This window comes from Brassica oleracea, chromosome C2, assembly GCF_000695525.1.
Source record: "Brassica oleracea var. oleracea cultivar TO1000 chromosome C2, BOL, whole genome shotgun sequence".
NCBI classification, from domain to species: Eukaryota; Viridiplantae; Streptophyta; class Magnoliopsida; order Brassicales; family Brassicaceae; genus Brassica; species Brassica oleracea.
The window spans coordinates 13981659-13992392 of NC_027749.1; the positions used below are offsets into that span (position 1 = coordinate 13981659).

Consider the following 10734-nt stretch of genomic DNA (forward strand, 5'->3'; position numbering starts at 1 on the left):
TGTTTTTCCGAATTTCCTTTTCTTTGAAGGAGCACATGAATGTCTTCCATCACATTGGTTGATCATGAAATATGTAGACCCATCTATTCCTTCTGCACGCACAGTCCAGTTGCACAATGCATCCTTACATCGAATATACCACCATTTTCTCGTGGATTTGAGAACAGTGTAATCAAAATTATTCTTCATTGCCAAAATTTCCATTGTTGCCTTCAGAACCCCTTTACTTGTGAAAATTTGATCCTTCTTCACGAAGTCTCCTCTCCAAGCTCGACCATCCTTATCACTGTCTCCATTGTTTTGACAAAGTTCAATGTTTTCACTCCTTAAAGCACCGCAACCATCCGCAGCGACATGATTCGTTCTTTTAACAAAAGACTCCTTTGACGGCTTGACAAACTCTGCTCGATTTATCTCAGGAACTTCTTCATCCTCAACATTACTTGAATCCCAAGGCTCCTTATTCAAATCGATATTGACTCGTTCCTTTTGATTTACACCAGAAACAGAGAACATCACACACAAGGTAGTAGACGATTCCCTCTTTGCATAACCCACAAAATTAGATGCTTGCCGATCATTGGTGATAATAATTGGAGGATTCCCTCTTTGATTCAACAACGAATAACTGAAATCGGCATTAATGGCATTATGGTCCACCCCATAATCCTCACACACCATGATCTTGAGCTGCTTCAACGTAGTAGTAGTTGCTAATGTTACCATTCGACCACGCCTTTCTTTGTCTACCACGAAATCCACTCGTCACTGCAACTAGACATCCATTCACCAGATTTAACATAGATTAGAACCATGTTGTATTGATAGAGAAAAGAGAGATAATTATGTCGATGAAGAAGAGAGAAACACAAAGAACGACGACAAAAGATCGTGGGAGAAGGAGAAAAACGTGGGAGAAAATATTCTAGGAGATATTTAGGGAATATTTACTTTAGATTTAGGAAACATCTTTAACCGATTATGGAAGTTTCCATATTTTTTCGGATTTCCCGTAGAATATATAACCTAGGTTAGTCAGAACACAGTAGAGTAGATGTGAAACATATTCTCCCCTAAGCGCCACATAAGGTAAAAGACAAAACATATCATGGCACAAAATATAGATAAGGTATATCACTGCTTTGTGGCTATATGTCGTTATCAAGCTGAAGGTATACTGAAGACATCTTTCTTGATTATAACGTAACGTAACCTAGACTTGGTTAGAATTATAAGAAAAGATAGGTTACGTTGTATACCGAAGATATATCTATGTATAAAACTTAGTATCCGATTTCTAGACTAAGTAGATGACCAGAATGAGTATTGTAACTATAGCTAGAAGATGAAATAAAATATGATTCCACTTTTAAAAAAAAAAAATTTAAACATATATATTTTCATACTTATGTTTCTAATAATTTTCATATTTTTTAATATTTTTAAAATTCAGTTTATTAATTTTTCATAAAAGAAGGGTAAAATATGTCCAGAATTGTCCAAAATATCAGAAATCCTATTGTGACAAATAAAAGTTCAAAGTGTCCAATTTATCTAATTTCACCTAGTGTAAATCCATTGTAGTAACTCTCAGTAAGGTATAAATATTTAAAATTCTATAAAGTTCATGCTCTACGCATACTCTGAAACAATCTATGTAATCAAGTGGTATAGTGAGGTTGAAAAGATGCTAAGCATCAATGTCTGAAATATATCATTGCAGATATATCTTTCAGGTCAGATGATATGAATCTCTAATTTTTATTGCGAGAAATCGGATTTATCTAGCACCGGACATAAAATGAGACCAGTCGGTTGGTTGGATATCGGTCGTTGAATACCCCCGTGTTATATAAAAAAAACATATATATTCTAGGGACAATTGGGTTAATATACCCAACCGACATAGAAATTAAGAAAGTGCCCATCCGGCCCATTCACTCTAACACAGACTTCCTTCCAATGTAGTAAAAACCCATTTTGCCCCTAAATTGTACACGTTGCTAAGTAGGATTAACTGTTCCCTGATCTGCTTAGATTTAGTTTCTGGCAATGTAGGAGGCTGGCGTGTTTAGGTCTGTTCGTAGGCGTAATCCCATCCACAAGATTGTGAAGTACTTCTCTGATTCTGTTTACGCCAAATCTGGATGAAAATCTTCCAAGATATCTCCAAGTTACTATTGAGAGCGGGAATTGGATGATATTAGGGTTTAGTGGGGTGTATATAGAAGTGTAACCTCTACCCTCCTAAGCAGAAGATTTAAGACAGAGAGAAAACGAAAACTGTAAGGCTGAGTGTTGAAGTTAATGAAACTCTATTTACAGTAGTCGTTATTTCTGAGACCGAAGGTATGTCATTGTCTATTACTTACTTTTCAATAAATCTACTTCATTAAATCACCTTCTTTCTGTTGAGCTTTAATGGGTTGACATTAATGGTGGGATTGAGTTAATTTTGACTGTGTCTGTTACTAAATGTTACAAGCTGGACCTCAACTAAATGTCGATTTTGATGTGATGATTTCTGACAGTTTTGATTTTGATTTTCAGGTAGTAAGAGCCTGTTTAAAATGGGGCAGTTAGTGAAGTTGGTTGTTGGTGTTTGGGAACACCTAGGAAGCAACGATTGGTTATTCATGGCTGATCCAACGGAACAGAGGCACGAAGTGATGGTCCATGAAAACCAAACTTATCCTTCGCTTGTGGAACTTGTAAGGATGAGATACAGTGTGGGCTCGCATACTGCGGTGGCTCTCACGTATGAGTATCCAGAATGGATGAAGGTACCTGGAGATCTGACCACACCACCTGTAGATGTGAAAGTCGATGGAGATGTAGAGTTTTTCATGTCAGTGAGGCTGGATATTCCTGAGATGAGGTTGAAGGTGACTATTGGTAACGACAATGTTGCACGCTATCTATTTCAAAGGAGGGATGACTTTACTGTTATAGGGAGTTATGCTGGGAACTTAGCACCTAATCCCATTCCGTACCGTGGTAAAGATAATATTAACCCCCCTGTTGAAGAACATATCAATAACTTGCCTGAGGTGGTAATGGATAAACCGGTGTTTTGGGAAGGTATGCTTGCACAAGGGTGACTCACGGGGAGTCAGAAGTTCCTAATGGGCGTATGCACTGATGAGGAGATGGAGAATGTCACTGAAAGGGCTTTGACGTTGACTAGGGCAACCCGTGATCCTGACATAATCCTCTACTGACTGACGCACGTCGCCTCTGAATGTTGGGCCACATGGTCCTGTTAACGAAATAATTAGACTCCAACCCACGTGAAGTAAGACTTAGTGATACTCCTAACCTGGCACTGGCCATAGGTAATACTTGAAAAAATAAGCTATTGTGTTATTATTCCCAAAATTTGTTAAACGTTGTTTAGACATAGCTGTGAACTTTTTGTTTCTTGTAGTTGGAACTTGGAACACAACCCCGTTGTCCGTCAGTGGGAGAGTATTTTTCTAAGGGGAAAGGAAAGGAGGGTGATCCAGATGGAGAGTATGTGCCACTCTTTGATAACAAATACCACGCTGATCCTGAACCGGAACATGATTCTACTGACGAAGGTAACTTTGCTAAGCGATCATTTTCTATAAATATAACACATTCTTGGATGCTAATATATTTTTTGCTTACATGACAGATGATTTAGAGGATGGAAAACCGCATTTATATGTGGGGCAAGTCTTTGTTGATCGTCATGCCTTCAAGACACACATGTCGCTGTATGCTCTAGCCAATAAATTCCGGTACCTTTGCAAGCGATCTGAACCTGGAAAAATGATGTTGGAGTGTAATGGGAGCAACTGTAATTGGCGGGTGTATGCTGCAAAGATTGCTGGCTGTCCAAGATTCCAGATTAAAAGGGTGGACGAGGAGCACAAATGCACCATAGATGAGAGGGGTGACTTAAAAAGGCATGCAACAACCACTCTCATTGGTGATATGATGAGAACAAAATATGGTGTTGGTGGCTCGGGTCCAAGGCCAAACGCTGTACGAGAGTTCATGAGGGATGATCATGACGTCCCAATATCTTACTGGAAAGCTTGGAAGTCTTGGGAGCTTGCAATGGACCGTGGCATGGGTAATACAGAAGATTCGTACAGGAAGTTGCCTTCTTACTTGCAACAATTGGCGATATCAAATCCTGGTTCGGTTGTTGCTCTTGAGACGAGTACTACCAGTGCTGAGGTGCAGCAATTCAAGTATCTTTTCTTTGCATTTGGTTCTTCTGTGAAGGGGTACTCCTATATGCGTAAAGTTATAATTGTTGACGGGACACACTTGAAAGGGAAGTATACCGGTTGTCTCCTCACCGCTAGTTCTCAAGATGGTAACCATCAAATTTTTCCTCTTGGATTTGGAGTGGTGGATGGCGAGAACGAGGCATCATGGACTTGGTTCTTCAGCAAGTTACTCGACGTTGTTGCTGATGATTATGATGTTGTGTTTGTCACAGATAGACACAACTCCATCTACGCGGGACTGAGAAAGGTATGAACTAATATGTGTAGTAATGAAGAACATTTATTGTTTCTGATAATGTTTGTTGTTGCGTCTAACATTTTGTGTTACGGTTACTTTTACAGATGTACCCTAAGGCTAAGCATTGTGCATGTGTTCTCCATCTTCATAGGAACGTGGTGACAATGTTCAAAAAGAAGCACTTGGCCTACCTGGTCTCGAAAGCAGCTAGAGCTTTCCGTGTGTGCGATTTCTACAAGCACTTCAACGAAATCAAAATGATTGACATGGATTGTGCGGACTATCTAATCCGTGTTGGCTTTGAGCACTGGAGTCGGTCTCATTTCGGTGGCTTGCGTTACAATGTAATGACTAGTAACATTGCAGAGTCCTTGAACGCTGCAGTCTCTGAGGCCCGTGAGGTCCCTATTGTTGCTTTGGTTGAGTACATAAGAACAATGCTTATGGGTTGGTTCCCGGTGAGGCGGGAAGCGGCAGGCAGGACGGGTGTTGACACCTAAGATTGAAGAGCTGCTGTCTAAGAATTTTAGTCTCTCCACTGGATACATGGTGTGCCATGTCAACAAGTCTGAGTACGAGGTCCGTGGGCGTGATGGAGTTGCCTATTCTGTTGATCTTGATAACAAATCATGCAGCTGTCTAGAGTTTGATATGCTACTTATACCCTGCACACATGCTGTTGCTGCAGCTGTTCATTCACGGAAACGGGTAGACTCACTTGTTAGTCAGCAATTCAGACGTTCAACTTGGGGGATGGCTTACTCCATGAGCATCAATCCTGTCAGTGAGTATGAAACTGTGTTGTCAGAGTCAGACACTCTTGGAGTGATGCACCTTGCACCTCCTAACACAAGGCGTCCACCAGGGCGCCCCAAGAAGACTCGGATATTGTCGAGAGGTGAATTTAAGGTACTATTCTTGATCTTTTTAGTTCATGTGTAGGCTTTGATGATACTGTTTATTATTATCTGCTAACATGAATTTTATTTCTTGATCCTGCAACAACACGATAGCATGTGGTGTTAGGAAAGAGGCCAAGGACTTGTAGAAGGTGCGGTGGGAAAGACCACAATCGTGCCACCTGCAAAGCACCCATATGAAATGGTTAATGTAAGGAAGGGGGCGTGAAGAAGGAGTATTATGGTGTAGGTCAGATGAGGGCCGACCAAATGTTCGTTATGTTTATTAGCAAGTTCCCCGGAAGATACCTAAGTCACTAACCTATTGTACTTAGACTTTGGGATCTTAATAATGCATTGCCCCCACTATGAGCAAAATCTGATGTAATATTCCGTCAATGAAAGGACATATTTTGTTTTATCAGTTTCTCAAATCCCTTTCATATCTAGTTTCGTAAAGTTGGGCGATGAGTAAAAGAACCGAAAATATAAGCAACCTCCATTAATGAATGTTGTTTTCAGTAATAATATAATTACCCGTGCTGTAATATATTAGCGGTTACTTTACAACGTTATCTTAGTTAACAAAGATTTGATGAAACAATTTCACTTTCTCATGATTAAGTTTTTTGAAACTTATTCAACACGAAGTTTACTACATTAAAATTGGCATTAAAATGGTCTAGTGGACCGTTTGCTTGATTCTTATATGTGCATTGCCTCCTTTTAATACAATTTGGGTTATCTGATACATGATATATTTCAGCATAGATAAGACATGCATTTTTTAGTGGTATTCTGTTAGCAATCCGATGCCACTGACATAAGGTGCTAAATCATTTTGTTATGTTCCATATCCTTTGTTGTACTAATTTATCTTGCACACACCAACATAAAATATAATTAACTAAGTGGGAGATTATCTACTAGGTAAATTTCTTCATTTGCTCTATGATAAGTTGATAACGGTGGACCTTGGTCACTGGAATTAGAACAAGATCAAGTCAACAATATAAGAGCAAATCTCGACCTTATGGTCTGATGCACATAAATATAGTACAACACAAGGTTTGCAGGTTTTACACATATAAGTGCTAATAAAGATTAGAAAATTATAAGAGGCTCCGTTTTGACATGTAAGTCCGAACAAGAAAAATGTAGTGGAACTAGAGGCTTGCATGCATTGACGGATCCATCTAATTAGTTGTCACTAGATGCTATAGATTTGGTTGTCATTAGATGCTATAGATTTGGTTAGCTGTTTCAAACCAAGTTACCAATGTATAAAATGGTTTATAAAATATTAAAAACTAGAAGTCGGTAATTGATATATGAAATGATAACTACTACATAATAAGTTAGCAACATAACTCAATAACTTAATGGTTAACAATTATGGTATGGAAGAAAACAAAATATTACATCTAACTTTTATGTTCACGTAAATTACATTTATATATATCGTATATCTCAAATATTGAAGGACAACTTCTATTCTTATTTGATTAATATAGCCATTTCATAATTGGATTGTCTGCTAACATATAATATAACGTTAGACTTTGAAGCTTCAGAATAGAATCTTTCGAATCTGACCTTCTTCTTAGCAGTCAAGTAAAAAGATAGGAAAATTAGAAGAGGATATGTTGTAGATGGGCTATCTAATGCAAGGTAGCAATATTAAATAAATTGTGAACGATGATAACCTAGGAAACTAGAGGAAACAATATCGGCCTAATATCTTGTTAGCCGTTAGATAGATAGCTTAAAAACATAATATATTAAAACAGATGTTTGCAGTTTAGGACATACAAGTCCTACGGATAATACAGTAGTTCGGGGATTTTAAAAACATAATTAGCAAACTAAACACAAAGGAAGGAGTTGGCTAAGTAAACTCCAACCATCTAGACAGGACATATAGCCCTATACACCATCACCGCGAGTTGTTTAGACGCTGAGTGCAGAGCAACCGGGGTAACTTCTTTACACCCATCCACTCCACTGGAAGCATGAGCTTGTATCAGGAGAGCAGTCATAACGGCAGAGTCTCTGGGGTTTGGATTCTGTGGAATACCCTTGGACCTAGAAAGAATGAAAGGTTTGGGTAGGTTACGTGAGTCACCTCCTATCACTGCGTTGATTAGGTAAGGAAAGACATTTGCGACTGGATTCAAATCCTTCTTCATCAGGCTCTCGCTGCGAAGACTCATGTTGCAGTCAATGACATGTAGAGTAGCTGACATGATATCAAGACAGACACCAACCCAATGATATTTGTCAATGTTGAATGGAAAGTATATCCTATCATAAGTCATCTCGCAGTCAGGGTCAACTCTGAGAAGCTGAAGCGCAGAATCATCAAATCTCATCTTACAACGGTCTTTCACAGCAGTCTTAGTAAGCCTTGCGTGTTGTTTAACGATCGAGGCGGGGAAGTTGGTGTCAAACAAGGCTATCTTACATGGGGCAGAGTCGCCAAACTTTCTCATGAGATCAAGTTTTGTATAATACATAAGAGCATCCATGACCTAAATAGTTCGGGAGAAGATCGTCAATATCATCAGATTACAAATTACTATGCAGGTCATATAGTATTGCGAATCAGTTAATATAATCTAGAGAAATTAGCCTATTTATAGTTTCTAATATTCAAGATACCATGTGTACAATACGTTAACAGGTAAACTATAAGTTAACAGGTATACCATAAGCTAGATAACATCTGATGGTGGTTAACAGGTACACTACAGCTTAGATACGCTACAACTATAAATAACACCGGCGGCGTTACTTGAAAAATTTGAATGTACCTTTGGCGGCATCTGATGCGTCCTTTCTACGATATTACACAAATCCTTGCTTGATACCCGAATTCCGTTTGCAACCGTGAGAGTCCTGAAAAGTTTATCAAGGTTAGTGAGACCACAACTAAGTTATTGCAACGACTGCCGTACGGGTCCTCGAGAACTGTGTTGTGCTGTCCATCGCCTCCATGCACAGTGGGGGTAGAGTAACTTCATAATCATTTCGCACTTGCATTTCCTCCTGCGATAGTCCGAGTGAAAATGATGGAATTTCGATGAGTAAAAAGGAATTTTCGTCAGGAAGTTTTAACTCATCCATATGAAGCTGAGTTTTAGTCACCAGTGTAAACGTTACGGACTATTGATTGTTTAACAAAATAGTATAACAATAATATCTTACAGGGTTATCCCCAGATGACTCGTCCACATGTTTGGTAAGTGGGCTGGTGGTGGTTCCATGCGCAGTGATGTTGCGTAACCCTTCCTCCTCTACCATATTGTTCACCTGCTTATGTTACAAAGGTTTTTTGTTAGCTAGTGCTCGTACAAGCTGGAAATTTAAATTTAGCGCCATCATATGAATATGTTAACCATTTTCTTGCGTGCTACGGCTGCGTCTTCGTTGCCAACAGGCTGGTTAGGGATTTTGGTGAGGATTGCCTGCTATAAAACATGTTAGCAGATAATGAAAAGATACGGTGAATATAGTTTTCAGACAGGTACCTGCTGGGCTCTAGTGGACTTTCCAATATCTGATATCACCTTATTAATCACATTGTCGGCCTCATCAGTGGGAGCGCTGGGGGGGAACAATAGGAGGCCAGGGAGGTGATGTATTATCATTAAACTTTTCTTGAGAGGCGTCTTTACCAAACTGTGGACCTTCGCAATGGAGTTGTTCTCCGAACACGACATTGGAGTTTGACTTTCTAAGAAAATCCAAAATGCTTTCAATGACTTCACCCTGCATCTTCAGGCGTTGTTCTTCTATAGCCTTTACAAGCCTCTCCTCTATTTTGTCGCCTTGCTGAGAGATTCTGTCAGCAAGATTTTCAATTTTCTGATTGACAATATCTCCAACCATTTGGGCAAGATGGTTTGTGTTAACCGCTTCTACAACCTCGGGCTCTGTTGGGTCGACCTGCGGTTCTCTTTCCTTTTTCTCCTTGGCTTCATTGTCTTTTTGTTTCTTCTCAAGCTTCATACGAGACAGATCACTCGCTGTAGTCCCACCCACGAACATGGACTTCTTAAATATATGTTTCTCCTCGATAAGACGTACCATATTGTCAACAAGGTCGTCTTCTACCTCATCATCCCAGCCAAAATCAGTTTCCCCCATAGTTGGCTCTTGTAGCATTGAAATGACCTCGACCTAACAAAACGTAAAATACTAGGTTCAGTAAAGACTTTATGAAGGAACTTAACAAATACCATTAGCGGCTTTCTTAACTGTATAAATACCTAATAATTATGATAACATTTACGACTCCATATTCAGTGTTACTATTCTCTTTAAACGAATTAGTTAACAGGTGCATGCGGGGCTTTGAGAGGTTATCATGAACTAAGTCTATTTATGTGGAATGTCCAGAACAGAGTATACATCACAAGCTTCCTAGGTGTTACTGTCTTTACCTAAGAATACCAAGTCAAATACATACCTGGCAACCTTCATCTAGTTCTCTGGCGTGCCCAGGATTCACACAATAACGAATGGGTTTCTGTGGCGTTGCTAACTCCTGTGGATTCACCTGAGGTCTTCCAGTCTCCTGCGACCCATTTTCTGACTCGCTATCAGACTCAACCAAAACTGCAGGTTCGTTATTCGGAACAACCTCTTTGAGCTGGGGCACAGCCGCTACGAAAACAAGTTGTATAGCATCGACAAATCCTCTCATGGCCACGCTTGCTTGCGAGAGCAGGATTTCATCCTTAGACCTAATGCCTTGAACAAGCATCTCGAAGGCTACCCTCCCCCACGGGTACGCCATGAATTCATCTAAATCTCGTATCATCTCGACGTGGTTTGGTAAGATTCTAGGAAAGTGTGATGTTGGGAGTAGTACAAACGAGGTTATAGCCAAGCATGCGTATTTCAGTCGACTTTGTCGGTCTTTTACTTTCCGTTTCTTCAACATTTCAATGGCCAAGTCGACGGTGCAATTTTTGAGAGAACCGAAAAGGTCGCCCCAATATAGTTTCTCTTTGATAGGGTTTTTCCTTTTCCGACGGAATTCCGAGGAAACAAATTTCCGAAGAAACTCCGAGGACCACCAGTTCGTCGGGAAGCTCCTCGGAATATACCGAGGGAGAACGTCCTCGGAATTTACCTCGGAAGTTCCGACGAAATGTTCCTCGGAATTTTCATCGGGAAATTCCGAGGAAATGAACCCTCGGAATATACCGAGGGACATGTTCCTCGGAATATACCGAGGGACTCATTCCTCGGAATATACCGAGGGGCTTGTTCCTCGGAATTTTCCGAGGGTTCATTTCCTCGGAATTTCCCGATGAAAATTCCG

At 39.9% G+C, this 10734-nt stretch overlaps 3 protein-coding genes across 6 annotated transcripts; 1 reads left to right on the forward strand and 2 right to left on the reverse strand.

Annotated features, from left to right (window-relative positions):
• Window positions 1–1924: 1924 nt before the first annotated feature.
• LOC106322729 lies at window positions 1925–5817 on the forward strand. Of its 3 annotated transcripts, none has more exons than XM_013760851.1 (7): window positions 1925–1964; window positions 2044–2349; window positions 2551–3335; window positions 3428–3581; window positions 3659–4512; window positions 4608–5412; window positions 5517–5817. In XM_013760851.1, exons 5-6 carry the CDS (start codon window positions 3733–3735, stop codon window positions 5001–5003), a joined length of 1176 nt encoding a protein of 391 aa, XP_013616305.1. In that variant the 5' UTR covers window positions 1925–1964; window positions 2044–2349; window positions 2551–3335; window positions 3428–3581; window positions 3659–3732; the 3' UTR covers window positions 5004–5412; window positions 5517–5817. The 3 variants fall into 3 exon arrangements, with proteins under 3 accessions (XP_013616305.1, XP_013616307.1, XP_013616304.1); XM_013760853.1 differs by having other exon boundaries at window positions 1949–2349; window positions 2551–2997; window positions 3082–3335; XM_013760850.1 differs by having other exon boundaries at window positions 1949–2349.
• Window positions 5818–7237: 1420 nt separating this feature from the next.
• Window positions 7238–8297, reverse strand: LOC106325462. The gene is made up of 2 exons (XM_013763511.1): window positions 8216–8297; window positions 7238–7933 (listed from the first exon to the last, which is right to left on the reverse strand). The coding sequence occupies exons 1-2, from the start codon at window positions 8225–8227 to the stop codon at window positions 7310–7312; spliced, it is 636 nt and encodes a 211-aa protein (XP_013618965.1). The 5' UTR covers window positions 8228–8297; the 3' UTR covers window positions 7238–7309.
• A 57-nt stretch (window positions 8298–8354) lies between these two features.
• LOC106325463 lies at window positions 8355–10439 on the reverse strand (the record flags this gene model as incomplete). 2 transcript variants are annotated; one of them, XM_013763512.1, is given in 5 exon segments in its annotated part: window positions 8355–8450; window positions 8610–8714; window positions 8801–8869; window positions 8933–9584; window positions 9874–10439. In XM_013763512.1, coding segments are annotated over 2 exon segments (1154 nt in total), but the record flags the coding sequence as incomplete, so codon positions are not given.
• Between the last annotated feature and the right edge of the window lie 295 nt (window positions 10440–10734).